The sequence below is a fragment of the Thamnophis elegans genome, chromosome 12 (genome assembly GCF_009769535.1).
Source record: "Thamnophis elegans isolate rThaEle1 chromosome 12, rThaEle1.pri, whole genome shotgun sequence".
NCBI classification, from domain to species: domain Eukaryota; kingdom Metazoa; phylum Chordata; class Lepidosauria; order Squamata; family Colubridae; genus Thamnophis; species Thamnophis elegans.
The window spans coordinates 56,411,386-56,430,850 of record NC_045552.1 but is presented as its reverse complement, the minus strand read 5'-3'; the positions used below and the strand labels follow the sequence as shown (position 1 = coordinate 56,430,850).

General features: G+C 47.4%; 1 protein-coding gene across 1 annotated transcript; it reads left to right on the top strand.

Annotated features, from left to right (window-relative positions):
- The first annotated feature begins 1,193 nt into the window (after positions 1–1,193).
- Positions 1,194–7,332, top strand: LOC116516252 (glypican-4-like). The gene is made up of 4 exons (XM_032228689.1): positions 1,194–1,364; positions 3,120–3,256; positions 5,575–5,750; positions 6,735–7,332. The coding sequence occupies exons 2-4, from the start codon at positions 3,201–3,203 to the stop codon at positions 6,941–6,943; spliced, it is 441 nt and encodes a 146-aa protein (XP_032084580.1). The 5' UTR covers positions 1,194–1,364; positions 3,120–3,200; the 3' UTR covers positions 6,944–7,332.
- The last annotated feature ends 12,133 nt before the right edge of the window (positions 7,333–19,465 follow it).

Sequence of the window (19,465 nt, the reverse complement as noted above, 5' to 3'; positions counted from 1 at the left end):
CAGAGGTATGAAAGAGCCACATGCGGCTCCAGAGCCGCAGAAGACTTGACATCCTGGCCTAGAAGGAGTACTTCAGGAAAACATTTCCAGTGCAGGAGGAATCTCTGGCGGCTTCACCCTTTTGTCGTCTGTTGGATGTTTTGTGAGAAAGTCTTCATCCTTACAAAGTTTCTAACTACTTAGCGCTCCAAAACAGAAAAACCTCTTGGTCTGAATCTCTTGGCCAACTAATTGGGGCCATGAAATCGCCTGGTGCACCAGTTGCGTCCCTACCTGGACCGGGAGGCCCTCACAACAGTCACTCGCGCCCTTGTGACCTCTAGACTGGACTACTGCAATGTGCTCTACATGGGGCAGCCCTTGAAGAATATTCGGAGACTTCAGCTTGTCCAGAATGCAGGCCGCGCGAGCGATCATGGGTGTACCTCGGTTCACCCACGTAGCACCTATCCTCCGCGAGCTGCACTGGCTGCCTATTGGTCTCCGGATACGCTTCAAGGTGCTAGTCGTCACTTATAAAGCCCTTCATGGTATTGGACCTGGGTACTTGAGAGACCGCCTGCTGCCAATCACCTCCACTAGCGATTAGATCCCACAGATTAGGCTACCTCCGAATTCCATCCGCCGGCCAGTGTCGACTGGCACTACCCAGAGGAGAGCCTTCTCTGTGGCTGCTCCGACCCTCTGGAACGAACTCCCCGTGGAGATTCGAACCCTCACCACCCTCCAGGCCTTCCGCAAAGCCCTCAAAACCTGCTGTTCCGACAGGCCTGGGGCTAAAGAGCTATTGCCCCTGTCTCGAATGGTATGACTGTTGTGAGTTTTAAATTATATATTGTTATGTTTGTTTTTAAATTTTTTGTCTGTATCCCCCTTCCCCGGTTCGAGTTGTGAGCCGCCCTGAGTCCCCTTCCGGGGAAAAGGGCGGCATACAAATACAATAAACTAAACTAACTATTGAATATAAAAACTTGGCCATTCACCATAGATGACCAAGAATTCCTCGTAGGCAAGGAAGGGAGTTATCTCCAGCAATCTTACCAGGGTGATCAAAGATTATGTCCATCACCTTCTGAAGGTCATTAAGGTTACAGGAAGACGGACCTCCAGCCTGGTGCTACGAGGTGCTCCATGAAAGCCCTGGGTGGGGAGAACCAGTTTGTAGAGAAAGTTCACAAAAGGTTTGATGCCCCTCACGTGTCTTCATTGGCCTAGGTTTTTCAAGGCTGCGGGCAACCCAAGATGGTGGCACAGACCCGTCAATCTCGCTCAGCATCAGACAGCGGCTTCAGCGCCCGCTTTAGGCCTTACAACCCAGAGGAACGTCCCACAAACGGCCCGCGGGAACGAGTTTGGATCGGCTGGTGAGTACAGAGTCCTGGATAATGGCCATTATTGGCTCGGAAGGGCCGCAATAGCCCAATTGAACCTCAGTGGTCAGGTTTTTTTGGGGGGGAGCAACATGTCACAGCTCTGCATTGACCTCCCAAAGATAGGTCCCCCTTCCCCCCAATTATGAAGATCCTTAAAGTAGATGGATCTTGGCTTTGCTCTGTTTTAGATTGGGCGGTGGTGTGGTGGTCCGAAGATTAACCAGGTCAGCTGGGCAGTTTTAAGAGTTGATGCCCATTTGCCTGCAAGGTAACCTTCCCCAGTATGGGAAGGTCAATTGGTCAATTGTTGGATGAGATGCCGGTTCCACCATAAAACCGCGGACGACGAAAGCGCGCTCGACGAAAGCGCGTACGTGACGTCATCACAGCGCGACGAAAACATCGCGCTGTGATCAATAAATGTAAAATAAAGCGAAAACTTTACCTAACACCCCCCCAACCTAACCCTAAACCTACCCTAACCTAACCCTTAACCTAACCCTAACCTAACCCTAAACCTAACCCTTAACCTAACGCTAAACCTAACGCTAACCCTTAACCTAACGCTAAACGTAACCCTAACGCTCTAAACCTAACCTAACCCTTAACCTAACCCTAACCCTAACTCTTAACCTAACCCTAACCCTAAACCTAACCCTTACCTTTATGTGAATCGGCTTGCTTTAATTTTAATTTTATTTCAATTTTTAATTTTTTTCGTCGCGCTGCGATGACGTCAAATGCGCGCTTTCGTCGAGCGCGCTTTTGTGGACCGCGGTTATTGACGGGTCACGGAGATGCCACCCATCTCACGAAAACAAAATGCAGTAGTAAAATAGTATTACAGTTAAAAAACATTATGAAATCACAGGAAAAAATGTAGCTTTTGAGCCAGTGTTAAAATGACTAAACTTAAGGGGTTTTAACCCCTCTTGGCTTCCAAGGCTGGATTTAAGTCCTTTATCAAAGGCCAGTTGGGTTGAGACCGATCTAATCAAGATATGGCGTTCCACAGAGAGCAGATGCTACCACTCCAAAGGCTGGCTGAGGAGTTCTGGGAGTTGAAGTCCATCTATCCCATGTCTATGGGGATTCTCAGTCATCCAGGACATGGTTATCCCAAAGGTGATTTTTTTCAAGAGGCAACAGGGCTTTCTAGTTTTTCTTTGAAGATGCTTCGCTTGTCATCTAAGAAGCTTCTTCAGCTCTTGACTGGCACCACTCAGGTGGCCCCGAGGACCACTGGTGGGTTTCAAAAATTTTTGGAACCTCTTCTGTAGGTGTGGCCTGCTTTCCGGGTCCACTGGTGGAACCTCTTCTAATCGGTTCGGTAGATTTGACGAACCGGTTCTACTGAACCGGTGCGAACCGGTAGGAACCCACCTCTGCCGAGGACACATATAAACCTCCAATCGGCCTCAAGTACCCTCTAAAAGGATGCAAATGACCAGTTGTCGGCAAGGAGCATAAATCCTTCCCTTCTCCACCATCCAGTCAGGGGTGAAGAAGCGTCTTGGATGAGAAACGTCTTCAAAAAAAGCCCACTTGCCTCTTGAAAAAGCACCTTTGGGAGATCTGCCCGTCAGAAAAAGGCTAAAGTTGAGAAACTCTACTCTGGAGAACCTCAACTAGCTAACCAACAAGAGCCTGGCCGATAAGATAAGGCAACATCTGATAACGAAGGGGGAAGGTGGCATGGCATAAGGGGACCCCTTTTGAGCTGGATTTCCTCTCGTTCAACCCAAGGTGACCGACGTGAAGGAGAAACTGAAGCAAGCGAAGAAGTTTTGGTCTTCCCTTCCCAGCAGCATTTGCAGCAACGAGAAGATGGCTGCCGGCAACATTCACGAAGAAGAATGCTGGAACGGAAAGAACAAGAGCAGGTGAAAAGGAGCGTTTGATGCTCAGGCTTTCCAGGTGGCTTGTTTGATGCGCGCTGCGTAGAGGCAAGAAGCGTTGAAAAGCATGGTTGGTTGATGAGTCGCCATGGCAGAATCCACCAGCAGGGCTTGGTGTTTAGAGGGAGGGTGCTTTTAGCATCCTACTGCGGTTTTGTCATCCGTGTTTCCTGGTTTAATGTTCCTTGTGAACCGGGTGGCTTTAAAAGTCACGGCTTAGTTCCTTCACTGATCATGCATCCTGGCTAATCGTGGCTTGTTCCGTTGAGAAATCTCCGCTGTCGGATTTGCACACAGGCTGAAAATGTTGTCGGTAGACCAGAAAAATCTGGAGGCACAGGAGACCATTGAAGCTTAACAAATCACCCTTAGCAATAGCAGTTAGACTTATATGCCGCTTCATAGGGCTTTCAGCCCTCTCTAAGCGGCTTACAGAGTCAGCATATCGCCCCCCACAGTCTGGGTCCTCATTTCACCCACCTCGGAAGGATGGAAGGCTGAGTCAACCTTTAGCCGGTGAGATTTGAACCGCTGAACTGCAGATAACAGTCAGCTGAAGTGGCCTGCAGTGCTGCACCCTAACTACTGCGCCACCTCAGCTCTTTGGGAACCTGAGAGCTCCGAAGGGGGAAGAGGGAATGGAGATGGCACAGAGAGACAGAGATGGAGGCTGGGCATCCGTCAGCCCTCAGGTGGAGAGTCAAGAGCCCCCAGGTCTGGAGGTGGCTGATGAGGAAGAGGAGGAACAGCTGGGTCCAGTGATTGACGTGTGGAGGTTCAGAAGGCAGAGGAGAGGAGAGCAGTGGAAATCTATGGGCCGGTCCTCGGGACAGAAGAGCCACTGCTGCTAGTGAAGCTCCATCCTAGCTCTGGGGATCAAAAGCGGGGGGTGGAGATGAATAGATGTGGCAGAGGAGAGGAGAGCAGTGGAAATCTATGGGCCGGTCCTCAGGACGGAAGAGCCACTGCTGCTAGCGAAGCTCCATCCTAGCTCTGGGGATCAAAAGCAGGGGGTGGAGATGAATAGATGGGGCCGACAACTATCCATCTCCCTGCCGGATGGATTTCTTAGCTTGCGTTTAGAGAGAAGCTTTTGCCGGGGCTGCTAATAAAGGAATCATTGAGGTAACTACAGAGGGCTTGTTGCGTTTGGGGAGCTGGGTCAGAACAATATGGTTGACCGACAAATGCGCGCCGACAAAAGCGTGCCATCAGCAAACAACATAGTGGGATGCGAAAACCACGTTAACAACCCTAACCCTAACCTAAAAACCTTAATCGCGCTTTTGTGGGTGCGGTTTTGTCCGCACGCTTTAGTGGGCACGCTTTCGACGTCGCGGTTTTGTCGCCGCGCACTTGTCGGCCGCGCATTTGTCGGGTCACGAAACGATATTACTTTGGTTTTTATTTATTTTTTTAACCGTGGTTCTTTTTTTTTTTTTTTTTTTTTGCTGGTCTGATAAATAAACTTTAATTGGCTAGATGCCAACAAACTAAATCACAAATTACAGATTACAAAGAACAAATCAAACTATAACATTGCTTGTCATGTTGAACAAACTAGGTCTTCTTCTTTTTTTTAAATTTCATCATTCCTCAATCAGTAAGACATCGAAGTACAATTTCTTGTATATCAAAATAATTCTAGTTTACCACCAAATTCTTGTCTAGCCTAATATATACCCCTCCCTCCCTCCACCCTCTCCCCCACCCCCCTCCACCTCCCCCCCCCCGACTTCCCAGAACCCGTACACGGTATGGATTTTTAACAAACACAATCTGAAATCTATTGAGAAAAAAGAAATAAAGAAATTAATGACATCTCTACATTGACCTTAGCTTCTTCTTGCTGAACCAACTTTAAACAATTTAAATCATTTCTGATCTTAAGCATAGGCTAACTGGAGTTTCTTGGTCCCGTATTTATTTTGTATATAGTCAATCCATTTTTTTCCAGTCTCGTTTATATCTCTCATTTGAGTGATCTTTAAGATATGCCGATATTTTAGCCATCTCGGCTAAGTTTGTGACTTTCAATGTCCACTCTTGGATTGTAGGCAAGTCTTCCTTCTTCCAGTATTGCGCCACCAACAGTCTTGCTGCCGTTATTAGGTGCAGAATCAAGTTAGTCTCTACCACTGTAAAGTCAGTACTTATACCTAGTAAGAATAGCTGAGGAGTGGTTCTTAATGACTTGGCCACGCTGCTCCCTAATGAGGATGGATGGATAAAACGAAAGGCCACGACGTAAATGGGGGGGGTTACCTCCACCTGACCTGAAGCGCCAACCTTTTGCCCCCCAGGTACCTCTTCGCCGTGATGCCGAACGGCTTAGCGAACCAGGCAAACAACCCCGAGGTGGAAGTGGACACTTCGAAGCCGGACATCATGATCCGCCGTCAAATCATGTCCCTCCGCGTCATGATCAGCAAGCTGAAGAACGCCTACAACGGCAACGACGTGGACTTCATAGATATCAGTAAGTGGATCTTGAGGGAGGCGCTAAGCGAAAGCCCAAAGCCTGTTGGGTGCCCCAGGAGGATGTTTTCCTACCGAATTGGCCTCTGGGCGTAGGTCGTTAAGCGAGGACCATTTGCACCCATCCAAACTGCCATAAAAATGCAACTGCCCATCGTCTTTTCAGATTAAGGTTTCTTTATTTTTATTTTTGCGTGGATGGTTTGATTCCTGGGTGTCGTACAGTGCAATACGAACAAACATAACAGTATTATTCCTAATAATTACAATTTCATCTCCATTTTTAGTTTTACTAACTTAGTTCTGTGTTTCTCAGCCTTGGCCCCCTTGAAGAGTTGGTGGACTTCAACTCCCAGAAATCCCCAGCTGTGATGGCTGGGGGATTCTGGGAGTTGAAGTCCACCCCTCCTTAAGCGGCTGGGGGATTCTGGGAGTTGAAGTCCACCCCTCTTCAAGCGGCTGGGGAATTCTGGGAGTTGAAGTCCACCCATCCTCAAGCGGCTGGGGAATTCTGGGAGTTGAAGTCCACCCCTCCTCAAGCGGCTGGGGGATTCTGGGAGTTGAAGTCCACCCCTCTTCAAGAGGCTGGGGAATTTTGGGAGTTGAAGTCCACCCCTCTTCAAGAGGCTGGGGGATTCTGGGAGTTGAAGTCCACCCCCCTTCAAGCGGCTGGGGGATTCTGGGAGTTGAAGTCCACCCCTCCTCAAGCGGCTGGGGGATTCTGGGAGTTGAAGTCCACCCCTCTTCAAGAGGCTGGGGAATTCTGGGAGTTGAAGTCCACCCCCCTTCAAGCGGCTGGGGAATTCTGGGAGTTGAAGTCCACCCTTCTTCAACGTTGAGAAACACTGGATTAGCTTATAACCCGTGTCTGAATTCACAAGCAGAGGCAGGTCAGCTACGAGGAGAGAAATCTCAAGACGCTTGGCTGAATCTTAAAAAGTGGATCATTATTAATTATTTTTTTGTTCCTCCCCCCCCCCCCCAGGTGACGAAAGCAGCGGAGAAGGCAGCGGAAGCGGGTGCGAATTTCAACAGTGCTCTCCCGAGCTGGTGCTGAACGCCACCGAAGTCACACACAACGTCAACAAAATCGATCAAAAAATGACTGATTTGGCCGTCCGCTTCGGCCCGTCGGAAGCCGTTCTTCTCTTAAGCCTCTTTTTCTTCCTCCTGGCTCAAAGACAATGGAGATAACTAAGCCTGCTCCTCCTTTTTATTATTATTATTATTATTATTTTTTAAAAAACCGTTGGAGAGGGAGGGAAAAAAAAGAACTTTTTTTTTAAAAAAACGAAAAATAAAAATGCCGAGGGGGGCCTGGATTTCACGTTTATACCACCGAGAGACATTTGGGGGAAAGTTTCAGAAAGTTCCTTTGTAAGTTAAACGGAAAAAACATCATGTACGGGTTTGTTTTTTTTTAAAAAACTTGTTGCCACTGGTTTAAATTTTTTTTCCCCCTTCCCTGCCCTCTTTTCACTTTTCGGAAAGAGGGAGATGGGTTGAAATCACAAAAACCATTTGGGCCAGTTAATCTCATCTGTTGACCGAGAAACCACAATAAATGTGGGACGTTGAGTGTGTGTGTGTATATACAGGCCTGTCATTAGCCCTGGTGTGTGTCGTTGCTTTTTATTATTTTTATTTTTGTTTTAAAATCAGGCTTTCTTTCCTTATCACTCTATTCCTTGAATTTCATTTTATCTTTCTTTTTAAAGGCAAAAAAACCAACCGATTCTAGATTGGGGTATCTGAAGAACGACTTTCTTTCCCGGAATTGGAAATGTTATCTCTATAGAAGCGAACAGATTTTGTTTTTTTAAAGTTATCGTATTTCGTAGACCAAGAGAGAAGGTGCTTAAAAAACAACATAACAAAAAAATTTCACACTCTTTTGCCCAGATCTCACCTGGGACAGGTGCTTTTTTAGAAGGAAGAGGTGTGGATTTTTGAGAAGGGAGCGTGAAGAGTTGGTTTCGTGTACTTCGATTTCCTTTTACGGAGAGTCCAGGTCTCCCTCTTCCCAGAGGATGGGGTCAATCTGCATTTGGGGAGTGGGGGGGTGTGTGCAGATGTGGGAGAGAAAGTCAAGATGTCACTCCCAATGTGACAGAAAGATGGGGATTTGATGGCATCATTGCAGCTGCCATTTTGATCTCGGATGTTGAGTGGGGGTTGATTTAGCTCAGGAAGAGAAGATAGCAATAGCAGTTAGACTTATGTACCGCTTCATAGGGCTTTCAGCCCTCTCTAAGCAGTTTACAGAGTCAGCATATCGCCCCCAACAACAACCCGGGTCCTCATTTTACCCACCTCGGAAGGATGGAAGGCTGAGTCAACCCTGAGCCGGTGAGATTTGAACCGCCGAACTGCAGCTAACAGTCAGCTGAAGTGGCCTGCAGTGCTGCACTCTAACCACTGCACCACCTCGGCTCCCAAGAAGAGTTTGGGAGCCCCTCTGGGTCAGATCTAAAGGACCAGTTGATTCAGCTGGACTCTCTTCTCTTAGTGGTGGCTTCTTCCTGGGAAATAAATTTTGGTTGGAATTTCTTCCAAGGTCCTCGTTAGTGGAATGATGGACTATCCGGTCCAGTCACCGTTGCGTTCAATATGGAAATGATCTTTTGGGATCCAGGAGAGGTTGAAAGAGTTGTGTGGAGAGAAAGCAAGGCTGTCTCCCAAATATTTGGTCCGCCTGGAACGGCCCGAAAAATGGCATGAAACGGTTCCCCAAAAATATCACGGGAGGCCCTATAGGGAAGACCCCCAAAGCGATCTACATCTCTGTCCTACTTTTGAAAGGTGTTGGCATCCCGCATGCAAGTTTCTCAAGCCTATTGTTGGAGAATGTTTTCGTTCTTGCAATTTAACATTCTTTTTCAGTTCACCGACAAAAGGGCGAACGACAAAACCGCGCCCGACTAAACCGCGGTGACAAAACCGCGTGTTTTAAAGCGCTCTGACGAATGAGCGCTGAATCGCGGCGACAGCAGCGCGGTGACAGAAGCGCGCTGTAAAACTAAACCTAAACCTAACCCTAAACGTAACGCTAACCCTAACCCTAAATCTAACCCTAAACCTAACCCTTACCTTAACTTAAATCGCCCTTCTGCCGACGCGCTGTTGTAAATCGCCCTTCTGTCGACGCGCTGTTGTCGGCGCGTTGATGACGTCGCGGTTTTAGCGACACGGTTTAGTTGGGTGCGGTTTTGTCGTTCGCCCTTTTGTCAAAGTCACATTCTGTTTCATCTTTCTTCCATTCCTAGTTCTTGCGTTCAGCGCATAGCACAGGGTTCCTAAAGCGTGCTCTTGCGAGGGAATTTTAGGTAAATCTGGAAGGCCTTCGGCTGAGTTTTAACAACGAACCGATCCCCACGGGCGTAATCTTTCCAGAAGGAGCTCACTGATTTGTTAAAACACCCTCTTGCTAAATGAGGCAGAATTTACGCTGACTCTGCTGGCGGGGGGGTGTTTCCCCCCCTCTCCCCAAACGTACATAAAGACATAAAACCTGCAGAAGGAATGTGTGTGTGTGTGTGTGTGTGTGTGTGTGTGTGTGTGTATGTATGTATGTATGTATGTATGTATGTATGTATGTATGTATATATATATATATATATATATATATATATATATATATATATATATATATATATATATATGTGCATGGTGTGTGTATGTGTGTGTATTTTAAACAGCTGAAATTCTTCTCCCTCTGCCTTCTTTTTTCAAAAAAATGTCCTCATTGCTTCAGAAACTACCTCATTCCTCAGGAATTTCCTTTTTAGCTCTCCCCCACCCCCCAAAAAGGCAATGAGTCTGCAACAGAGTGAGTTACACCCCCACAGACCCCTCTTAGATTGCTTTTCATTGAGAGGTTCGGTTTGAGCCCAGCTGTTCGGTGTTGAGATCTGGTCCTCCCAACAAAGGGATTTTTCAGAACATCGTTTCCCCCCCCCCCCCTTCTTTTCTTTTCCAAGGATTTCCTTGTTTCTTTTTTCTTAAGAGCCGAGGTGGCGCAGTGGTTAGGGTGCAGTACTGCGGGCCACTTCAGCTGACTGTTATCTGCAGTTCAGCGGTTCAAATCTCACCGGCTCAAGGTTGACTCAGCCTTCCATCCTTCCGAGGTGGGTGAAATGAGGACCCAGACTGTGGGGGCGATATGCTGACTCTGTAAACCGCTTAGAGAGGGCTGAAAGCCCTATGAAGCGGTATATAAGTCTAACTGCTATTGCTATTGCTATTCTTTCTGTTATCCTTCCAAGAACTCCTAGAGGTGTCCTGTTCTGGATTAACGCTAACCAACCCAAAATGCGTGAATATCCAGCGCCTGGATTTTGACTTTCAGTTTTTAGAGAGGACGGAGAGGAGAGAAGACAGGTCGCTCTCAACCTAAGACCACAGTTGAGCTCCCTGTCGCTAAGAGAGACAGCATTTGTGTTAAGTTTATATTTGAACGCATATTTGAGTAGACCGGATTGCCCTGATTAAAAAAAAACACACACACACACATACAATTAAGTGAGCCAGTTGTTAGGTGAGTTTTGCCAGATTTGATGACCTTTCTTCCCACCGTTGTTAAGTGAATCGCTGTGTTAAGTTAGCAATATGGTCGGGCAGTGAATCCGGATTCCCCATTGACTTGGCTCGTCAGTAGGTCACAAAAGGGGATCGCGGGACTCCCTGGGAGGACACGGCAGCCATCGTAAATAGGAGTCAGTTGCCCAGGGCACCTGGATTTTAATCACGTGCCCATGGGGAGCGGTCGTAAGTGTGAAGAATGGTCCTAAGTCATTTTTTTCCCCAGTGGTGGTGTAACTCCGAAAGGTGGCATAGTGAACTGTTGTAAGTCGGATTATTTGTGCTTGCGAGGTTGTGATCAGGCTCCGCTCAGAGGGAGGAGTGGGATTTCCAAAACAAGTGTTGTTGTTAGTTGTGAAGTCATGTCTGACCCATCGTGACCCCATGGACAATGTTCCTCCAGGCCTTCCTGTCCTCTCCCATCCTCTGGAGTCCATTGAAGCTCATGCCGGCTGCTTTGGTGACTCCATCCAGCCACCTCTTTCTCTGCCGTCCCCTTCTTCTTCTTTTGCCCTCCATCCTTCCCAGCATGAGGCTCTTCTCCAGGGAGTCCTTCTTCCTTCTCCTTAGGTGGCCAAAGTCTTTGAGTTTCCACTTCAGGATCCGGCCTTCTCAAGAGCAGTCAGGGGTGATCTCCTCTAGGACTGACCGGTTGGATGGCCTTGCAGTCCAAGGGACTCAATGCAGCAGTCTTCTCCATCACCAGAGTTCAAAGGTCCTCATTCTTTGGCTTCCTTCCTTCTCATTAGGTGGCCAAAGTCTTTGAGTTTCCTCTTCAGGATCTGGCCTTCTAAAGGGCAGTCAGGGTTGATCTCCTCTAGGACCGACCGGTTGGATGGCCTTGCAGTCCAAGGGACTCAATGCAGGAGTCTTCTTCTCCAGCACCAGAGTTCAAAGGCCTCCATTCTTTGACGCTCAGCCTTCCTTATGCTCCAACTTTCACAGCCGTCCATTGCAAAAACACGAGCGTAGCTCAGGATAAAACTCAGGTGAGGAGAATCCGATTTGTCGGTGGGCAAATGAGGGCTGTGGGGATGATTCCCACATGCGGCCCATCGCTTGGCAATTGTAACGTAGTGTGTGAATGCCCCAAGAACAATGCCGCATCAGAGCACGCTAGCAGAGACTCTTGAGGCAGAGCAAGTAAATTGAATATATTTAAACTGAATATACTTTAACCACCATGCATGGCTGGGAATATCTTTTTTCACAACCTTTCACAAGAAACAGCCTCTCACCCCTATGATGCTTTTCCTGAAATCTCTTTAAAGTTTGTTTGTCAGTGTCAAGCATGGAGAAAAAAATGGACTCTGCAGTAGCTATGCTCGGTTTCCAAACTCTGCTTCCTGGAAGCCACAATGTCTCCTCCTCCTCTTCCTCTTCCTTCGATCCAGCTTCTTGGGAACGGCTGCTAGATTTCTACACCAGGCTTTCCCAACCTTGGCAACGTTTAAGAGGCCTGGGTTTTCCAACTCCCAGAATCCCCCAGCCAGCACGGAGAATTGGAAGCCCGGGCTTCTTAAAAGCTGCCAAGTTTGGGAAACTTTGGTGTGGAAAGCTAGAAGATGGCTTGGTGGGCCAACCAGACCTATCGAGAGATGTTGTGAGATGAAGAACCAGAAGACCTGATCTCGGGAAACTGAGCTACACCGGTTTTCCCCGCTGATTTGCTGCTCCTCCAAACTCTGGAGCATTGGGACAAGATTTTCTAAATTTCTTTGGGCTGAGCCGTGTCTCTGAGGTCCATGGCAGGAAACATCTGTAGGGCGGTTCCTGGTGACGCATCTTCACATGTGTTTTGCTGTTTTCCTGCTGTCTTATGTAACATTACGAAAGGAAGGGGGCATTTAAGGAGAGCTGGCATTGCCCCTGGCAGGATGGGCACAGAGTCAGTGATTTCAAAGTTCCTTTTTTTTCTTTGATTCCAAGCCGAAGGAAGAGTTTTGAAGCTCCACCTTCTTTTTTTATAAATTTTATCTCCTTGGGCCAGACATCCAAGGGAAGCAGAAACCTGTAACCTGAAATCTTTGGGCGGTCATACATAAGCTGCAGCTTTTTATAAGGGCCTCCTCCGCGTGCCGTCGACCGGACAATGCCGGCTGGCGACTCCCCGGGGGAGAGCCTTCTCTGTAGCTGCGCCGGCCCTGTGGAACGATTTACCCGTAGAGATCCGGACCCTTACTACTCTTCTGGCCTTCCGTAAAGCCACCAAGACCTGGCTGTTCCGGCAGGCCTGGGGCTGTTGATCAATGTCCAGCCCCACCTACACTGAATGGATGATGTGCAATCTTAATTATGTACCTTTATTTTTAAATTTTTAAATGTTTTTTATCTGTCTGTAAGCCGCCCAGAGTCCCTAGGGAGTGGGCGGCATACCAATTTTATGAAATTGGAAATTGGAAATAAGGAGCAGAAGAGAGAGAGAGAGAGAGAGAGAGAGAATCATGCCTATCAAATAGAACTTTCTCCCTTGGGAAAGAGGGGATTGGTTGAATCAGGCGTGCGTCTCTCCTTCTGCAAGGGTGGATTTTCTTTGCATTGAGATGCGGTGGTGTCACCGGCATCATATTTGCACTGGTTTTTTTTTTCCTTCTTTAAAAAAAAGGGAACTAGATTCTGGGAAATGACTTTTTCCAAGGCAACTGTGTTGTTCTCGGCTGAAAACCTGTGATCCAGGCCAATGCGCTTGTTTTGAGGATAGGGAAAGCCAGATTTCTTTTGTGGTTCCTTTTTGGAATGATTTTTAAGGATGGAATGTTTGAATGTTTGAATGTTTATTTTATTTATATGCTGCCCTTTTCCCCCGAAGGGGACTCAGGGCGGCTCACAACTCAAACCAGGGAAGGGGGATACAAACAAAAAATTAAAACGACACAAAACAATACATAATTTAAAACACACAACAGTCATACCATTCGAGACGGGGGCAACAATTCTTTAGCCCCAGGCCTGTCGGAACAGCCAGGTTTTAAGGGCTTTGCGGAAGGCCTGGAGGGTGGTGCGGGTTCGAATCTCCACGGGGAGTTCGTTCCAGAGGGTCGGAGCAGCCACAGAGAAGGCTCTCCTCCGGGTAGTCGCCAGTCGGCATTGGCCGGCGGATGGAATTCGGAGGAGGCCTAATCTGTGGGATCTAATCGGTCTTTGGGAGGTAATTGGCAGCAGGCGGTCTCTCAATTACCCAGGTCCAATACCATGAAGGGTATTGGAGCAGGAATTCGGGCAGGGCGAGAAGCAACGGATGGAAACTCATCAAGGAGAGGAGCAAATCTAGAACAAAGACATTTCCCAAGGCGTGGAACAGTTTTTCCTCCAGAAGTTGTGGATACTCCAACACTGGAAGTTTTTAAAGATGTGGTTTGACAACCCGTTTGTCCGGAATGGTGTGAGGCTTCCTGCCTGAGCAGGGGGTTGGGCTAGAAGACCTCCAGGGGACCCTTCCGACTCTGTTATTCTGTTCTTCTCCATATCCCAAGATTGGAAGCACTCCCTTTTCCTCTGGAGCAGGGCTAAACCTTGCCCCGGGAAAGAAGTCAATCCATATAGGCCACCCTTGGTTTCTCAGCCTTTCTGCTCTTTATTGCCTCACTTTAGGCCAATGATGGTGGGCCTTTTTCTAAAGGTGCGCGAAAACTGTGTAGGTGCGTGCTATCATGTCCGTGCGTGTGCCTGCCCCCCCCTGCTCATGCACGAGCGACCCACCCCGCACGTGGGGGGAATTTTCGCCTCCCCAGATTCCGGAAGCTTTTCTGGAGCCTGGGGAGGGCGAAAAACAGGCTCAACAGGCCAACCCGAAATTTGGGGACGTTTGCCCATTTTTCGCCCTCCCCAGGCTTCAGGAAAACCGCCCGGAGGCCGGAGACCCGGAGCTGAGATGCCACCTGTGCCTTAAGTTCTCCATCCCGGGTTTAGGCTGAGCAAACCTTTGAATCTCACCCTTCGAAGTTTGTGTTCCGCATGAAAACTGCATTTTAAGCAAATGCGCGGAAGGCTCTCTTATTTCGCCGATGGTGGAACGGCGTCATTTTGCTAAATTTTGTCAGCCATTGAGGTGAAACGGGGGCTGGGGGGGGGGCACCATTCAGCCAGTGCCTTTGGTGTGACATCCAGTCAACGCTTCCCCACGTGCTTAAAAACGTTATTTTGGAGAACGAGGGCGTGACCCGTCAAAACCGCGTTCCACAAAAGCGCGGTCGACGAAAGCGCGTATGTGACGTCATCACAGCGCGACGAAAAAGATCGAAAAATTGAAATAAAAATTTAATTACAGCAAGCCGATTCACATAAAGGTAAGGGTTAGGGTTAGGGTTAGGGTTAGGGTTAGGGTTAGGTTAAGGGTTAGGGTTAGGTTTAGAGCGTTAGCATTACATTTAGCGTTAGGTTAAGGGTTAGCGTTAGGTTTTTCGTTAGGTTAAGGGTTAGGTTTAGGTTTAGGGTTAGGTTTAGGGTTAGGTTAAGGGTTAGGTTTAGGGTTAGGTTTGGGGGGGTTAGGGTAAGGTTTTCGCTTTATTTTTACATTTTTCTATCTTTTTCGTCGCGCTGTGATGACGTCACATACACGCTTTCGTCGACCGTGCTTTTGTCTACCGCGCTTTTGTGGTGGAACCGAACGAGGGTTAAAATTTAATTTCTTCCCTGCGAAACTGCGCGCCTGAAGTTCTGTTTTCTTCCACAAAGCCCCCCCCCCCCGAGGTGCCCAGTCCTGAAGATGGGAGTAGACCAGGCTTAAGTTTCAACCACAGTTTTCTCGGAATAAACCAGAAGCTGAACGCAGTGAATGTTGGTGGCGCAAGCGAGATAACCCTCTTGTTTTGGCTGACGCTGCAGTTCCCGAAATACCTCCGTCCCCGTCTCCATCCATCTGGGCTGTAGTTGCCGCTTCGCAGAGGGCCCTTGAAGGAATTGTGCGACATAAATAGCGAGTGCCCACGTCGGCTTTTCTCTCCAGGAAAAACCCGACGCTTCTGGTTGCTCGCATGGCGACATGGAATGAGAGCCCAGGCTTGTGCCCACAAATGAGTCCAGCTAAACCGATGCCCTCTTCCTGGAGACGGGCTTGAGCCAAGATGGGCTGTCTCAGCCCTTTTGGCGGCCTTGAGGTTGGAGCGAAGGAACACCTGACGGTGTACGTTGCATTTCCTGAAGGATTTTTCTCCTAAGTCAGCTTCAAACTTCAGCGGTGAAGTCTGCAAAGGGGCTCATTGCGGCTGAAGAACCCTCCTTGGAGGGGAGAACGTTGGAATTTCCATGACTTTCATTCAATTCTCAATCCTCCAGGTCATCGTTGTTTCCAAAGGTGCTTTTCCAAAAAGTTTTTTCCTTTTGAGAACGTTTTGCTTCTCATCCAAGAAGCTTCGTGGTTGAGAAGTGAAATGTTTTCCAAAGAAAAAAACCAAGCAAGTTTAATTTAGGAAATTGGGGGTGGGTTATTCTTCCTCCTTGTGCTCTATTCCAGAGTAGCATAGCTAACAAAAGGGTTTTCTGGTAGCATCTTATCGATTAAAGCAGATTAAAGTCCCATCGAATGATATTGATATTATCCTTCTGGATTGATGTTCCCCTCTTTGGAAGAGAAGTCACAGCAGTGAGTTGCGTCTCCTGAAGAGGAACAGATGTTTACTCCATCCTTGCCAAATTTAAGCAGGAATGGAACATGATTTCTAGGAAAGAAATTCCGAGATGGGTCGAAAATAATAGCCGAAGGGTTTTCAACAAATCCTTGGAATAACCTTGAATAGAGAGCTAAAGAGTGTTTCTCCACCGTGGCGACTTGAGGTAAGGACTTCAACTCCCAGAATTCCAAAGCTGGCCGGGGGATTCTGGGAATTGAAGTTCACACTTCTTCAAGTGTGTTCGGGTTCCCCCGCCCCCCCTTTGGAAGAGACGTCACTGCAGTGAGTTGCGTCTTCCGAAGAGGAACAGATGTTTACTCCATCCTTGCACCACCGAGGAGAAAGTGTCTTGAGGGAAGGAGTGTGAATGTTTTCTAACAAAGCTCTCGGGAGGCAAAACATCACAACGCCGCTCTTGACTGTGGAATGTGGCAGTGGAAGCCAAGAAGACTGAGTTCGGCCAGGAGGAATGACTCACTCCGAGACATCTTTAAATGTGTTTCTGTTTTGGGGCAGATGTCTGGAAATCTGAATCCTTGTGGCCATGTCAGCCTTTCAAAGTAGGCCAGATCGGGAAATGGGCATTGCGAGGATTGCAGGAATGCTAGATTATTGTTGTAGGGCATGATAACAGAAGGGGGCATGGTGGTTCAGTGGCTAAGACACTGAGCTTATCAATCAGAAAGGTCGGCAGTTCGACGGTTCGAATCCCTAGCGCCGCATAACGGAGCGAGCTCCTGTTACTTGTCCCAGCTTCTGCCAACCTAGCAGTTCGAAAGAACGTAAAAAAGTGCAAGTATTGTATATATATTGTATTGTATTTAATAGATTTATAGGCCGCCCAATCCCAGAGGACAATAAAAAAACAAATCATTAAAAAATAAAGAGTTAAAAACAAAGGAGACAGATTAAAAACCTCATCATGCACCCAATCTGGTCGGGGCTGGACCTCAATCATGAGGTCAACAGCCCCAGGCCTGCCAGAATAGCCAGGTTTTGATAGCCTTTCAGAAGGCCATGAGAGTGGGTAGGGGTCCGGATCTCTGGGGGTAGTTCATTCCATAGGGTCGGAGCGGCTGCGGGGAAGGCCCTCCTGTGCCTTCCCCGCAGCCGGAGGTATGCAGCAGTAGGCGGTCTCGCAGGTATCCAGGTCCTAAACCATGTAGGGCTTTAAAGGTAATGACGGGCACCTTGAATCGCGTTTGGAGACCAATAGGAAGCCATAGGAATGGTTCGGAGACCAATAGGAAGTAGAAAAATAGGGACCACCTTTGGTGGGAAGGGAACAGCGTTCCCTGTGCCTTCGGCGTTGAGTCATTCCGGCCACATGACCACGGAGATGTCCTCGGACAGCGCTGGTTCGTCGGCTTTGAAATGGAGATGAGCACCGCCCCCTAGAGTCGGGAATGACTAGCAGATATGTGCGAGGGGAACCTTTACCTATGCTGGAGTGTACCATTATGTAGTGGGAAGCACTTATTTTGGGCACGTTATGGGGGGGGGGTGGATTCACTGGAAAAAGCAATTACGCTGGGGAGAGTTAAGTTGTGGGAGGAAACCAGGTTGACAAAGAACGAAACGGCTGGATACCAGCAAAGCGAGACCAGGCAGAGCGAGGAACAACTCACAAGTACTAGTACAAGATCGGAAGATGCGGAGAACTCTGGACCATTGAATTGACAAAGAGTGTCACGACTGAATGGATGATCGTATCCTTCTCAGGGGAATACAGGACGGCCTTGAGGGGCAGGAGAAAAACTGCAAGCAAGGCAAATCGTTAAATAAGAGAAACTTGAGTTTGGGGCAAAACTGTAATTTGAGTCAGCATCAGAATGGAAGGAAGCATACTGAGGCTTGCAAGATTCTGATGTTATTAGCTTCATTGTAAAAGCTTGTTTCCCTAGACAGGTCTACCTTGAAGGGCTGACACTCTGCCTCCGCTTAAACCAGACTCAACCAAGGTGTAATGATTTTGCACCCAGATGCTGTAGCTGTGTGCTTCCAGAAGTACCACTGGACCAGTTGATAGCTGAATGGGTTAGCCCAGTGTGCTCTCTGAGGAATCCTGGGAGTTGAAGTCCACAAGTCTTAAAATGGCCAACTTTGGAGACCTGATTTTTAAGCCCAACTGGATGCAGGCCTTGAGCTACATCGTTTTATCCATGTTTACTGAATATAGTGTGGACGTGTTTGCAAAACCACAATCCAGAGTTCACAAACCAAGAGAGCTGGTTCCACCCAATGTGGCAGCCAGGTTTTGTTCTGCCCCACTGCAAGGGATGAGCCCACAATTTATTTATTTTTTGCCCCCGCCAAAACTTGGAAATCTCCTTTTGCAAATATTTCTTCATTGAGTAATTGTGATGGGAAAAAAGGCAGGGGTTTGGTGATCTTGGCTATAAACAATAAATCTCATGTCAACAATTTCAATGGATTTTTTTTAATTTTTATTTTATACACATAAGCACATCAACAGAACACATAAACACATTAACAAAAATAACCACATAACTTAAAAACAACATAGGAACAATAAGTTCCATCGTATATCATACCGCAGTTCCGAATCGGTTTCTTTGCAGTTAGGTTTTCCCTTCCATACATTTCTATCTTGCGTTCATAATCTCGTTATTCCTTATCCATTTTTATATACATTTCTTTATTTATTTATACTTAGCTACTTATGATCAAGTATTATTTACCTATATCGTGCTTTATATTTTTACTGTCATTTATTCTCTTACATACAGTTATAGGTATACATTCACATAGTTTTTTCTTTTTCTTTGCCATTCTTATATTATTATTCCATTTAAAAGGTTATAAGGTATAATTTGGAATGAATTGTTTACCATCCTTCACACCTGCTATGACACCACCTTATTTTCTCTTTCTTTTCTTTTCTCCCTCCCTTCCTTCTCTACTTCCTTCCTTCCTCTTCTCCTTCCCCTTCTTCCTTCCCTTATTTCTCCCCTACTCCTACCCTCTGTCTTCTCCTTCCTACCCTCTCTCCTCTGGATTCAATGGATTTTGACTTTTGATGCGTGATTAGACCATTAGGGAGCGCCCAAGACATGTGGACTTCAACTCCCAGAATTCCCCAACCACCCCAACAGCATGCGGACTAGGGAGTTCTGGGAATTGAACACAACATCTTGGAAGTTGCCAAGATGAGAAACGTTGGTACAGGTTAGAAGCTCCTTCCTTATACTCGTACATTATGAAAACAGATACAAGGAAAGCTTAAATTTGTTTACATTCCACTCTGCAGCTTTAAATCAAACATTGAACCTAAAAAAATTGCCTCGCAGGGGCACATCGTGGCCACTAGAGGGCGCTCCTGTGCCAGTTATTTTTATTTTTTTTGTTTTAAATTCAAACCAGCCCAACTTGGCTTGAGAATTGTGTCTCCCAGGAGTGTATAAAAGAGCTTTTGAAATGGGAAGAATTTTTAAAGGCGTTGAATGCAAACTCCCAGGGTCCCCGGAGGGGTTTCTTTTCCCCCCTTGGGAGATCAAGAATCTCT

Coding starts and splice junctions, on each gene's coding strand:
- LOC116516252 (XM_032228689.1), top strand. CDS start 3,201: ATGGCTGCCGGCAACATTCACGAAGAAGAATGCTGGAACGGAAAGAAC. Junction 3,257..5,574: donor AACGGAAAGAACAAGAGCAG/GTGAAAAGGAGC, acceptor TTTGCCCCCCAG/GTACCTCTTCGCCGTGATGC. Junction 5,751..6,734: donor CGTGGACTTCATAGATATCA/GTAAGTGGATCT, acceptor CCCCCCCCCCAG/GTGACGAAAGCAGCGGAGAA.